The sequence below is a fragment of the Jatropha curcas genome, chromosome 2 (genome assembly GCF_041381405.1).
Source record: "Jatropha curcas cultivar XTBG-Jc1 chromosome 2, XTBG_Jcur_1.0, whole genome shotgun sequence".
In the NCBI taxonomy this organism is placed as follows: domain Eukaryota; kingdom Viridiplantae; phylum Streptophyta; class Magnoliopsida; order Malpighiales; family Euphorbiaceae; genus Jatropha; species Jatropha curcas.
This window is the reverse complement of record NC_143152.1, coordinates 2,329,106-2,344,222: the sequence shown is the minus strand read 5'-3', so window position 1 is coordinate 2,344,222 and position 15,117 is coordinate 2,329,106. Positions and strand designations below refer to the sequence as shown.

The 15,117-nt window shown below is 29.5% G+C and overlaps 1 protein-coding gene across 2 annotated transcripts; it reads left to right on the top strand.

The window, feature by feature from the left end:
* Positions 1 to 12,671: 12,671 nt before the first annotated feature.
* Positions 12,672 to 15,063, top strand: CKX1 (cytokinin oxidase/dehydrogenase 1). Of its 2 annotated transcripts, XM_012230841.4 has the most exons (5): positions 12,672 to 13,338; positions 13,612 to 13,739; positions 13,820 to 14,080; positions 14,172 to 14,434; positions 14,523 to 15,063. In XM_012230841.4, exons 1-5 carry the CDS (start codon positions 12,672 to 12,674, stop codon positions 14,851 to 14,853), a joined length of 1,650 nt encoding a protein of 549 aa, XP_012086231.2. In that variant the 3' UTR covers positions 14,854 to 15,063. The 2 variants fall into 2 exon arrangements, with proteins under 2 accessions (XP_012086231.2, XP_089574192.1); XM_089718066.1 differs by lacking the exon at positions 14,523 to 15,063 and having other exon boundaries at positions 14,172 to 14,438.
* Positions 15,064 to 15,117: the final 54 nt, after the last annotated feature.

Genomic DNA, 15,117 nt, shown 5'->3' with positions numbered 1-15,117 from the left:
TGGGACAATTGGATGGTTTAAAAATAATTTTTTAGCTCCAGCTCGTCATTCACAATAGCTTTTCGGTGAGCCCTAGCTCGAAAACTAATGAGAATGATTTTAGAAAATTATAATTATATTTCTATATTTTAACTAAATTAAGTACTCTGCTTTTATATTTTAGAAAATACACTATTATATACCTATAGTTTAGCTTCGTTTAACTGACATATGTTTCTGTCCAAATTTTCATTTTCCAACGTTAAAACCTTATGAAATGACAAAGCTAATACTAATTAAAAAACAAAATAAAAAAAAATCTCAGTTACGAGCGAAATGATAAGAACGAATCACCTCTCACCGTTATCAACTGTTTCTAAAAAAAAAAAAAAGAAAACACAAGAAATTTCATAAATTAGACAAAATAGTTGATAGTGAATGATGTATTCTTTCTTTCTCTCTCATTAGATTGCTGTTTGAAAGTGAAAAAAATAGATGAAAGCACATGTTAATGGACTTATACCATGAGTGTATAGTAGTGTATTTTCTAAAATGCAAGGATAGAGTAGTTAATCTGGTTAAAACATAGAGGTAGAATTATAATTTTTCTTTTTATTTTTATATAATTAAAGTTTAAGTTTTTTTTATTATAATAGAGATATGAAAATAGTTAATAGTTCTTTTAGTCCATACTCAGACTCGCTTTTGCCCCTCTTTATGGATCTATTGACCGTCCTCGATAAAGGTGAGAGGAAAAAGAGATTTATGATTTTTTTTTTGAATTATTAGTAACAAAGTTAATAATATAATTTTATTGTGATAGCTAGTAGCTACTCAATATTTGTCATTAAGTCGTTCTCATTTGTTCTTTTAATTAATTAGTTATTGTTATTGATATATAAATAATAATTATAAATGATATTATTTTAATTAGTCTATTTTAATTGAAGATATGGGTTTAATATTCTACATAAAATTGACTCGTGATATCATTTTAAATATTATTTTAAAATAAAATAAATTATAAATTAATTTAGGTAATTATTAGAATTATTTATTTAAGTTATATTCATATAAAGTAAGTAGTATAATAATATATTAATTTAACTTGTCGATGTAGCTTTGTATGCATGATAGATTTCTCGCCTAATTATTGTATAATTACATTATTCTTTGCGTGAGATAAACTTAACCCCCAACAAATATATATCATAAATATCATATTTGGTTTAAACCACCACTTTTCTTAGACTGTGTTCAATAATAATTTTTTAAATAATTTTTAGTCAAAATGCTAAACGCTACGTAAAAGTTGTTCGGTAATATAGCGTTTGAATTACTTTTTAAAGATTAAAGTAGAGTTTTGCGAAAAATTATCTTATGTAACATTTAACTTTTAATATTTCATGAAAAACTATTTAAACAGTTAAACGCTATTAAAATAACTAATAATTATTAAAATAATTAATTTTACCGAATACCCTGATATCTTTTTAAGAAATGATAAAATTTTAAAAAGAGAAACAATATAAAATCTTCAAAAATTGTAGATAGAGTCCATCAAATAACCAAAATGCAATCTAGGAATATAATAGTATTTTCCAAAAAGGTAATCAATAAAATGTTGACAAGAAGGCTAAGGTAAAGGGGTGACAAAAAAAAAAAAGAAAAAAAAAAAAGAATAAGGTGGAAACACGGAGAAGACAAATGGACACAAGAAGAGTAGAATGTAAGTGGGATGGGGAACATGATAAGAATAATGGTAAATTTTCTAGTCCTTCGATGTTTATACTTCTTATAGGGCTTTCTATAGCATCGTACCCCAGCCACTCCTTTTGCAACATCATAACGAGGATCATTATGTTCATGACTAGGCTTTTTGGTCCACGAAATGGTTAAAATCCACAAGGTAATTTTTCTTTTTGCTTCAAATTTTAAAGAATTGTGAATTTAAAATATTTTTAGAGTAAAAGAGAGAGAGATTATAGTTTATGTTTTTTTTAGTTTCAATTGCTTTTGAAAAATTATAGTTTGATCAAAATTAAAAATTTAAGAGCTTCATCTAAGATTAATCTCGTTGACTATAAGTGTTTTTCTATGAACTAAATTTCTAACTATTATCTAAATTCATATTTATTCTATTTATTGAGCGACTTTTATGAGTTGATTCAAAATCTTTTTTTTTTATTTTTTTGCTAATCCTAATTTGACTAGTGGTGGTGGTGGTCTGTTTCGAGATAGTGTTGACTCCTGATTAGGGGATTTTTCCCTTAAGTACTCTACTATTTTGGTTGTGAAATTATTGGCTATTCGGGTTGGTCTTCTAATAGCTTGGGACCATGGTTTTTGTTTTCTCATTGTAGAAACAGATAGCGTAGAAATAGTTCAGTTGGTGGCTTCTGTTTTGCCTTCCGTTCATCATTTGGTAGCTATTATTTTGGATATCCAGAAATTATCACTAAGGGATTGAAATTGTTCCATGCATCATGTTCTTCGATAGGGTAACTTTGCAGCGGATCACTTGACCAGGTTGATTCACTCCGTGTCTTCCTCTCTCTATACGAGGTTTTCTATCCCTGATTCTATTTCTTTAATTCTCGACTCTCCAATTTATTAAAAACACTTATGTTGGATAGAAAAATGATCCCACGACATAATCCTTACCATTCAACATGAGATTATTTCCTTATTTTACTTTTTTTTTTCTTGTAATTGGCTCTCACTATAATCAGTAGACTTTCGTTTTTTTTATTTTTTTTGGCTACCGCCAAAAAGGCCGTGGCCACAAATGAAATGTATGTACGGAGGTGGTCCAAAATTCGTTGATTATTCATTCTCTGTTTCAGCATATTTAATTTATTTTATATTTTATCATGTAAAGTTTATTTATATTATTGTTTACTTTAAGCTTTAAGACACGTTCGGTAAAAGAGAAGGCCGATGACTCTATTCCTCCGTGCTATAATATGACTTTTGTCTGTTTGAACTCATTGAGATTTTTTTTTTTTTAACTTTTATTCGTCATTTAATTAGATAATTAACGATTTTTTTCTAAATTATTATTATATTTTTAATATTTTTAAAATCACTAATTTATTCCAGAGATTTAATCCCTTTAAATTATCCTATCCTTATATTTAAGAAGTATTATTTTTGTCGTTTTTTTTACATAAAAGACTTAATATACCAGAAAAGCATTTATGGTCTATTTTACAATTAACTGTTTTAATAATTTTTAACTGTTTGAGTAGTGTTTAGTTGTTAACTGTTCGAGTAATTTTTCATAAAATGTTAAGACTGTGTTCGATAATATCATTTTTAGTAGCTTCTAGCGTTTTGACTAGTTAAAATGTTAAATGCTATTTTTTTTTTGTAGTTTTTGATAACATAGTGTTTGAACTTGCATTTAGAAATTAAAGTAGCATTTTATAAAAAATTAATTTATGTAACATTTAGCTTTTAGTGTTTTAAGCTACTTAAATAGGGAAACCCTACTAAAATAGTTAAACATTACTAAAACAGTTAACAACTATAAAACCAATTAATTGTGCCGAATATACCCTAAAAGTTAAACATTACACGAGTTAACTTTTTATTTAGCGTTTTGACCAAACAAAATGCTAAAAACTACTTAAAAAGTTTTTGACGAACAAGCGTCTACATAATAGGGGTAGCGTTCTCCTACATCTTTATGAGAATACCAACCAGATCACATATGATTGGCTTATTATTTTTATCGTTAACTGATATATTTAGATAGTAATTTAATAATAAATATAAGGATCCTAAATTATAATATGGTATTAAATATAAATTACTAAATAGTTAAATATTGTAGAATATTTTAACCATAAAGACCATACCGTTTAGAAGAAAAAAAACCGAGAATAATCGTGATTACATATTTTCAATGATTAGGATTTACCTGGATCAACTCTATATATATAGAATCATTTATAAGTCAAATTAATTTAAAATAAATATTTACTAAAAACAAGCGTATTTCTAATTATATATTAAAAAAAATAAAATGAAAAAAAAATATTTAAAAATTTTTTATTTTATTTATTATAATCTTTAGATAGATTCATACACGAGATGTATGCAAGTCTATTCTTATTTTCCGCTGTCGCAGCAACCTTTGTGGCTGTTGCAATAAGGGCTTGTTTTATTTATTTATCATATATATATATATATATATATATATTAAGATATTCTTAGCTTAAATTGTTATCAAATTTGTATTGGTTGGTCTCCTAGTAGAGAGCATGAAGCTAATGTGAAATTAATATATTAATTGGGAGCTAACCTATAATATTTGTCATGTATTGATAATGTTTGTTGAAATTTTTTAGACCAAATTATAAGTCTTGGAAATGCTTCAACATCCTTTCTCCAATGTGGTTAGCAACAAAATTTATGCAAAGATCACAACAATAATAACATTTTTTGTCTTAACTTAGGATTATTGAGTTTCATCATCATAAAATGGAAATTAATAATAAAAATTGTTGCACTTTATCACAACAAAAACATATTTTTTTTTGTTTTTGTTTACTTTAATACTTAGTGCTAAGTACACTTTGATATGTAATGGAAACTTTTTTTTCTTTCTTAAAAATTACTCACACTACCCATAATGTATGATATATAAATCTTTTCTGCCTCTATTAAAAAATATTCTAATTCCATCCACTGAGGCTTATTTTCCAATGGTAAAATGATTTTGTTAGAAGACTTCACTAAAATTTTCTTTTTCAAATCCTAACGTTTCTCCTAAAATTTTGAAAAAAAAAAATGCAAACATATTCTAAAAAATTTATGCATTAAGTTCAACTTAAAGTTTTTCTCTGAGATTGTTTACACTTTACATAATATATATAATATTTTTTTTATATTCTAGAAATATAATTAGCAAGAAAAGTTTTTCTTTCTTATTCATAAGGGATCAATGTTGTCAAGAAGCACTATGAGAATAATATTAAAAAATGCATGAGACTGATATTGCGCAATGCATCTTTAGAATTCGTTGAGAAGATATTTTTTTTTTTTTTTTTTTTTTTTTTTGGGGAGAAAGCTTGATCGTGTTGCATATAAAGTTGTTGGAAAATATTTCTAACTATAACTACTAAAAAAGAATTATCTATATCAATTTTATCTTCAGAAAATAAATGTCGAGACAAATTTCAAAAATAAAATTCTTTTTTTTTTTTTTGAAAATGCAAATGTCGATATATATTAATAGAATCAAAGGCCAAATCATCCAAAATAATACTTGGAGCAGAATAACCCCACTGTATAGAGCCAAACTCAGAAACAATAGCTTTAGCTAGCAAATGAGCATACTGATCTGCTGACTTCTTGACAAAACTGAAACAAATAGATGTGAACTCTTGATTAAGAGTTTTACATTATGAAATTATGGAACCAAAATAAGAGACATCTAATTTATCATTTTTCAGAGCATGAATAATCATTATACAGTCTGTCTCCACCTCAACCATTCTTGTTAAGTACCTCTTAACTTTCAATCAGTTCAAAGCCTCAGGCACATAAAATTCAGTTAGGTAGTATTAAAATCTAAATTAAAACTTATGGTTACTACTTCCAACTTTGAAATCATGAAATTTAATTTGCAATATAGCCCTCCTGAGTCAGCAAAATTCAGGAAATAGCTGCAGAAAATTCCGTAGCTAATCTTAATAAATCTGTAGCTAATGAAGTATAGCTACGGAAAATTTTCGTCCGTAAAATACTTCTAAGACCAAGTCAAACTACAATTGCTTCTTGATAATTTGTGATTGTTGTGAAACAATTCAAAATTATGCGTAATTGAAAACACAATATCTTATCTTTGTTGGTATAGCTCTCTAAATCTTAACTACATATATATATAGCAGGCAAATATTTTATATAATAAAAGGATTTTATATGGTATCTTATTCTAATTTTTTTATTCTAATTACATATATCAAAATATATTAAATATCATTTATAATATTATAATTAAGAATATTAACCATCCATAAAATGGGCATATTAAAAGATAGTGTAAATAGCTTTCTTCTTAAGAGATTTATACCAATAGCTAATTTCAAATGTGTAATTAGATGGCTAAGAAATCCACATTAAGACTTGAGAGTAAGCAAGGAATTTTTTATTTATGATCTAACCTAAAAATCAAACTCTCATCATGAAGATAGAAGATAAATCAAGTAAATAGTTGAAGTTAAAACTGAATTGATTATGATTTCATTATTAAAAGAGAACGTCTGAAATAATTGAGTCATGTCCTATACAAAATTATCGTATGCTTGTATAAATATAAACACCCAAATCGTTTTTTTTTTTTTTACCTTTATTTAATGTCAAATCCAAACATCATACTTATTACAAGTTCAAAGATGGACCCCTTTTGGCTTTTTTGTTTATAGGATGAAAAGTGTCACCAACTCTCTCCTAGTCTTGCCTTTTACTAGGAAAGTAGTGGTATTTTATATCTTTCAAATTCTAAGTTATTGAAGGTTGAGAGTTGAACTATAAGTTTGTGACTATATCTATGTTTTGAGCCATTGAAACTCGAATTCAGAGAGCTTGGAAGATTTATGTCACTTTAAACACCAACACACTTTTTCACCATTGGATTAATTTCTGTGCTTCAAGGCATAGGGGAGAAAGGGGACAAGCTTTCCACCGAAAGGAGTAAAGGACTGTTTGGTTTTACTACTACACTAACGCTTGTCATATCTAACAAATAAACTCCACTTTTTAGATTTATATCTTGTGCAGAAAGGTTGAATTTTTTTAATTTCATCAATGGTATAAATGACCATTAACAATTTTGTTCTAAGTAGTATATAATTGTACACATCATTAGATGAGACAAAACTAGTAAAATTTAATCAAATTTTGCAATCTACTTTTATATTTGTCAAAACCATTATTCTAAAAAATTTATTCAGTTTTTTCTCATATCATCTGTGTAATTTTCACCAAAAGTAATAAACAACTTTTTGATTTTACTCATAGTTAGAGTAATACTCGTCTATCTAGAGTATGTTCGTCAAATAGTGTTTTATTAGCTGGTAACTGTTTTAATATTATTTAGTTGTTAGCTGTTTAATTTAATAGCTTTTCATAAAATGTTAAATAGTTAGATAAGTTAACTTTTCGTAAACGATCCCTTAACTTTTAAAGCTAGTTCAAACATTATGTTAACGAACGCTATAAAAAATAGTGTTTAGCATTTTGACTAGTCAAAATCCTAAAAACTACTTAAAAAACTATTGCCAAACACAACTTTAGACTTGAAATGATCAAATAAACTCCATCTTTTACTTATCAGATAACAACTCCTGCATTATAGCCATTCAAACGGATACTCATTATTGCTATTATAAGAATCCCATGATTATAGTGATTTACTTTACTGGATATATGTAATTAACTACTCTGTTGTAATATATATGTATCTCTTAATAGAAATCAAGGATGTATGAGCCAATTTTACTTCCTTTGCTTGTCTCTTTATTACCTACATATCTTATGTCAAAGAAGTTTATGAGAGAGTCAAATTTTTTTTTTTCATTTTGTCAATAGCATAAATGACCATGTCTAAGACAAATTGTAAGTAGTATATAATTGTATCCATTATTATATAAGAAAAAAACTTGCAAAATTGACTCAAATGTTGATGTCTATATTTATATTTGTCAAAAGTATTATTCTACAAAGTTTACTCAAAGTTTTCTATCTCACTTCCTCCACTAGAATAAGAAGGGAAAATTATAGTACGGTTCATGTGATTTCCGATATACAATTAATCTATTCTTGTACTTTTAAAAATATATCATTTTTTTTTATATATATTTTGCTTTTATTATACTACTAAATCATTCTGTTCAATTTTTGTATCTTTCCGTTCAGTCAAGAAGAAAAACAGATGTTAAAGGAAATAAATTAAAATTTTAATAGCAGAAGAATTATCATAGTAATATCACTAACATTATAAAGTTGTGGTTTGAGAAATATGATTAGTCTATTGTTGTGTTTTTAAAAATATACTAAAAGTGACAAGAGATGAAAGGGATATATTTTCGTCACTCATAAAGTACCTAACGAAAAAGATACAAAAACCATACTTAAAAATTTAGTAGTATAACAGAACTAAAACATAAAAAAAATTAGTCAACTTTTAAAAACACAAGAACAAATTAATATTTTCTAAATTACAGAAACTGTACTGTAATTTTTGCGAGTAATAAAAACAGCTCGAATTTTTTTTTTTTTTTTAGTTCATAGAAAGCAAAAGCTTAAAAAATTATAAACACATTCTAGGGTGAGCTACACCACTAACATCATGGATCAGCCAAATAATAAAGAACAACTCGATTTTACTTGTACTAAAGAACTATTGTGTAACACTTGTCATATCTAGACTGAGAATGACCAAATAGCTCCACTTTTTATCTTGAAATCATGTGTAAAAGAGGGTCATTCAATTTGTAATCTTATCTTCGAGGAATAGATCTTGTTGACATGTTCATTCAATTTTTCTTTTTCACACTCCCTATTATAAGACTTTGGACTCTTTTTATAACCTTTTACCACCTATAATTTTAACCATCTATATATATATATATATATATATATATATATATATATATATATATAAAGTTGAAGCACAATTGATAATGTGACACACTATTAAAAAGTTTAATTGATGATGTGAAATTTTATTATTTCTTCAAATTTTTATTTTTTTTTTAATTTGAAAAATTAAATTATATAACTTTTTATTTTCTTTTTTCAATAATTAACAGTCATATAATAAATTTCTTGCATTAACGAATAACTCTTTATTTTCTTTTTGTGATTCAAACAATACATTTATTACATTAATAATAAACTATTATTTATTATAAAATAATAGAAAAATTGGGAGAGACGCGAAAAAAAAGAATAAAGTGAATAAAGAGAGAATACGAAAGTGTAATAATCTTAATAAAATTCTATACAAATTGAAAAGATAGAGTTCACAATAATTAGAAATACAGATTTCTAACCCATAGAACACATCCACTAGTTTTATAACATTCTTTTCATTTTAAAAAATTGTGTTTACTCATTCTTTTATTTATTTATGTCTATCTATTTTCTATTTTTTATTTTTAAATTAGTTAATACTTATCTAATTAGTATTTGTAAGATTTTTTTATATATTATATTCAGTATATATATCATAAATTGTACTATATAATAAAATTCTGCTTGAATATTAAGTTTATTTATTTAGTGTTATAAATCTTTTTAAAACTCGGAAGCAATTCATTATCTCCACACTATAGCCTCGTCTTGATGTTATGAATTGCAAAAGATAATTTATTATGGATAGTATAAGACCTCATTTATTATGTGTGTCTTGTGGTAAATTTCGTTTTTACTGCATACATTTACTTTCGCAAGTTTCAACGTAAAAGTTGAAAAATGAAAAACAGTTCATAAATTGTACCACCTTATTTCACAATTTTCAATTATAACAAACACCAACAAAAAAAAAAAAAAAAAAAAGTTTTTACCAGATCTTTATAGAACCATTTTAATATCTTACGAGTGCTTAATCCACATGGATGAAAAATAATAATTATTTAAAACTGAAATAATTGCTGAAGACCTATTTTGATTAAATGGTTTTCTTAGTCAAAGTCTTCGAAAAGAATAATTGAACATAACAACTTCAAAGCAAACATACAGGATGAAAAATACCAAATCAATGGACTCTCCAAAGATTTGAGAATACATTAGCACTATTTATTTATAACCAAAAGCTAAAATAAAACGTATCTTTGTCTCTCTTGATGGCTCATCATCAAGTCAAGCCTTCAAGGGTCTAACAATTTCGTTCGACATAAAACCCAACACACATAAAACCCAACATATTTCATAATCAAAATTTAATCTTCGGGCCGGAGTTATGTAGCAAGCAAACCGACTCGCTTTCAATTAAAATTGGTAGACCAAAAAACTCAAAACAATCCTATTTTGAACAGTAATAGTACAACGTCTAGAGCTTAGCAAGAAAAGAAACTGCGCACGGGGAATGTGCTCAGACAATAGCTATTAGATCAGCACAGGTGATATCACCCTAGGGGAAAGATGCTCGAATATGCTCCTGAGCACTCAACTAATGCATCAGTCCAATGAAATTACTAAATTGAAGCTCACACATTTTTGCTTTAAGGCCAGTAATCACTTGAATTGAGGCTTGAATGAATGTTTTGGTTGTCCAATCTGAGTAGCTAATGCTGATTTTATATTTCAATCCAATAGTTTTGATCTTTCAGACAAAAGCCACTTTGAGGATCCAATGACATGCTTACCGATGACAGGTGGCATTTTAAGCCCCCAAGAATATCAACTCCAACAAAGAAAAGCATTATACAACCACACTCACCAAATTTTAATGCTCTAATCATGAAAGATTTGACTTTCATAGACTGAGATTAGAAAGTAATTTATTTGTCACTAACCCAATACTTGGGACAATGCACCTATCAAGACAGGTAAGAAACTATAGGGTGAAAAAAAAACATTGAGGTAATATATATATATATATATATATATATATAAATGATCTGTGATTAAGCATTTTGTTTTCTGAAAGAACAGCCGCATTCAAATGGATGCTTATTAGGTAGTCAATAGCAGAAGCAAATGGGGCAATAATTCCTAAAACAGTGGTTTTTGACACACAATTTAATATTAAATTAGAATGCCAGATAGAATAATCATTTTAGGGATGCCCCAGTGCTGGGATCTAAGACTCCAAGCTAATCCAAGTTGATAGGCTAACCTTTTTAGTGTTTCCCTCATTCAAACTATCAATCCCATCATCTGCATATCCCATCTTCTTCGTCTTCGTCTTCGTCTTACAGAGAGTCAACCATCCCCAGGCCCCTACACATCAAACGTTAAAGATGGTACTGCAATTCATCAAAGTAATAATATTGACTTCATTTCTCTAAGGAAAATTGGAGACATAACCATCAAGCATGGCATTTCACCTCCACATTCTCTTTCACAATATAATGAAGCATAAGGAGACTTTTAAAAAAGTTGTGGGGATGTGCTCATAGTTTAGTTTACCAGTAAGTGCATGTCTAACTTTAGCGCATATCTGATCCTGACTTCCTCCCCAAAATAGTTCAAAAAGGAAAAAAGAAAAGGTATATAGTTTATTGAATTAGACTTGACCTAAACATTGTTATTAACTTCTATGCATAACTTAGAGCACTTACATATGTAGTTTGGACATAGATCTAAATACGAACCCTCACCCTCCTAGACCAAGAACAAGAAATACAGAGATTGTTTAAACAATTAATAGAAATTTCACTTTTCAAACATTTTAATTTAAAATGATAACCATTAAACATTGAGATGTTAATTAGCCAACAAATACTTGAAAGACCTAAGAGCAACCTTAAAGTTTTCTGGTAAAAGGACTTAGATCAACCTAACTTTTTCTGAAGATATAATCCTAATCTTGAATGGAATGAAATGGAACGGAGAAGCAGATCTATATGACCAGCCTGACCAAAAATATAGCAATGGTCATAGATTACTACAATTGTAGAGGATTTGCATCCATGCAAAATATGTCAATCATATAATGGGCATTATTAAGAGCTATCTGCAGGGACAAAAGTCCAATTCAGTTTTGCACTTGCTATATAGTTTGAGATTAAGACTTGAACTGAGTAGACTTAGAAACTGACCAACAAGGACACTATCAACAGTAACGATTGTTAAAGGATAAAGCGAAAGTTGAAGGAAATGTTAGCCGTCGTATCATAATATCTGAACTGCCAAAAATATTTTTCCACAAACAAAATCCTCGTGAATATCACGTGACAGGGGGCCCCATGTTATGACCACACTTAACTCTAGCAGAAATACAACATAGTAGGGGCCGGCCCGTCGACAACGGAAATTCAGTCCTATTTGGGACATTAAAACTGACAACAGTGCAATCACAAACACACATAGCCATGCAGAGTCAAATTTCAAAGGCAACAGAAAGGGAAAGATAAAAAAAAATGAATCAACAAATATATTATAGACTTCAAGAAAAAAATTTTGATTTCCTTGAAGTAGTAGACGTAGTGTCATTGCTTGTGGCAGTAATAGCATCTATATAAGGGAAGTAATAGAGGAAAAATAAAAAGGTAACAAAAATAAATAAATAAAAGAAGATGATGTGGTGAGTAGTACCTGCAAAAGTATAACTGTTATGCAGAAGTATTTTCACTTTCTTGTGACTTTTACCCACTTAACTTTTGAAGCCCAAAAGGAGAGCAGAGACAAAATCCTCAACACACACACACACACACACACACTCATAAGACAAATGTATAGGGACAGTTCACATACGGACTTGCCACTGAATACCTGACTTTTTGTTTCTTTTTTTTTTTTTTTTTGCTCCCTTCTTTTCTTTTCTTTTCTTTTTTTTTTTTTTTTAAGAAGAGACTATGCCGCCCAAAACCTTCCCTTTAAATTCTCTTCTCATCACCTTCCATTTGCATAAGCTCCTCTGCACCTCTCCTTTTAACACCTCCCCTCACAAATATCATATTCTCTCTCTCTCTCTCCCTCGCTCTTTTTTTCTCCATCTGTGAGGAAAAAAAAAGATGATGTTGCCACTTTCCAACTTACTGAAACAAAACGTGAATAAGCTCCTTAGATTTTTCATGATCTTATTCTTATGCTCTATGCCTGAGAAATCTGACCATTGTTCTAACAACTCTTTCAAAAGAGTGAACTCTAGTAGTTTGTCTTATAAGAGTTCCTCTAACACCCCTGCACTAGAAGGACTCAATCTAGAAGGTCATTTATGCTTTGATAATATTGAACATGCATCTAAGGACTTTGGTAACATATACCATTTCCTACCATCAGCAGTTCTGTATCCAAAATCAGTTTCTGATATTTCCTCCACAATAAAATATATTTTCAATATGGGTTCCACCTCAGATATTACAGTGGCTGCCAGAGGCCATGGCCACTCACTTCAAGGTCAAGCACAGGCTCATCAAGGTATAGTAATCAACATGGAATCACTTCAGGGTCCAGAGATGCGGACTCACACGGGTGAGCCACCTTATGTCGATGTTTCTGGTGGAGAATTATGGATAAATGTTCTGCATGAAACTCTTAAATATGGGCTTGCACCAAAATCTTGGACAGATTACCTTCACCTCACCATTGGAGGCACCTTATCAAATGCTGGAATTAGCGGACAGGCATTCCTACATGGACCCCAGATCGACAATGTTTACCAGTTGGAGGTTGTCACAGGTACTATTACACATGCTCTATTGCTCTTGCACAAAATTTCGCAACCATGTTTCTCAATATCACAGTACGAAATATACAAATTCATCTCAGATAATTTGGAAGGGCATGATTTTCTCATTTCATTATGAAATGACAACCTTACCCCTGTACACCAAGTGGTGAAAAACGTTGCTTCTAAATTAAACTAAACCCTTTTAAGAAAACAGCAGAAAAGAACCTACCCTGACCAATAATACAATTCATTCTGAAACTAATTTGAGACTTTGAATTCAGGAAAAGGAGAAATAATTACCTGTTCAGAGCAGCAGAATGCAGACCTCTTTTATGGTGTTCTTGGAGGACTAGGACAGTTTGGCATAATTACCCGGGCTAGAATTTCTCTCGAAAGAGCACCTAAGATGGTAAATTACATTTTGTTTTCCCAGACGTCCAATAAATAGAAAACTGCACCTTCTATAATGGAATCATTTATTTTTGACAGGTGAAATGGATTAGAGTCCTGTACTCTGAGTTTTCCGAATTTTCCAATGACCAAGAGCATTTAATATCAACTGAGAATTCTTTTGACTATATAGAAGGATTTGTAATAATAAACAGAACCGGTCTACTCAACAACTGGAGATCCTCCTTCAATCCCAAAGACCCTCTTCAAGCCAGCCAATTCGTTTCAGATGGAAAAATTCTTTACTGTCTAGAAATTGCTATATATTTCAATCCGGATGAATCTGATGTTATGAACCAGGTAAAACTTCAAGAAAAGTATCATACAGCAATGCGATGTAACATTCACTTGATCGAAGTACTTGCTTCTAACCTTTATGCTCTAATTACAGAAAACTGCAGACTTACTGTCAGAACTAAAGTTTATTCCATCAACACTTTTCATGTCAGAAGTTCCTTATGTGGAATTCCTGGACAGAGTACATGTGTCTGAGATAAAGCTCCGTGCGAAAGGTTTATGGGAAGTTCCACACCCATGGCTGAATCTTCTAATACCCAAAAGCAAAATATTTGAGTTTGCTCAAGAGGTCTTTGGAAACATCCTTACAGAAAGTAGCAATGGTCCCATCCTCATCTATCCAGTCAAAAAGTCCAAGTAATTTGACAAAAAAATAATTAATCAATTTCCTCAACAGAATTCCAAGATGATGTGTTCTCAACCTAAATTTTCCTTCATATTGCAGGTGGAATAATCGAACATCTCTTATCACCCCAGGAGAAGATATTTTCTATTTAGTTGCATTTTTATCCTCCGCAGTACCATCTTCCAAAGGCAAAGAAGGCTTGCAACACATTTTAGCTCAACAGCAAAGAATTCTAGATTCCTGCTCCAAGGCTGATCTTGGAGTTAAACAATATTTGCCTCATTATAGCACCCAGCAAGAATGGCAAGCTCACTTTGGCTCTCAGTGGGAAGTTTTTGTACAGAGGAAATCAACTTATGACCCTTTAGCAATCCTAGCTCCTGGTCAAAGAATTTTTAGAAGGCAAAAACCTTCATATGGTGCCAGCTAAGCAAGCCACAAATACGAAAATGTGCTCCAGCCAAATGGGGCCATTATACCTAAAACTGTAAATTATTGAGCCTTCATACATCGTTGAGTTTCCACAAGCAGCATTAGAAAGAAAAGTAGTAGACCATTTGACAATGTTGTTAATTAAGTTGAAAATTAGAAGTATGCAAATGTTTTTTTTTTAAAAAAAGACATCAAGGCATTAACTTCAGATTCATGATTTAAAGCATATCATACAGAGAGCTATCTGCATCTAATTTATGGC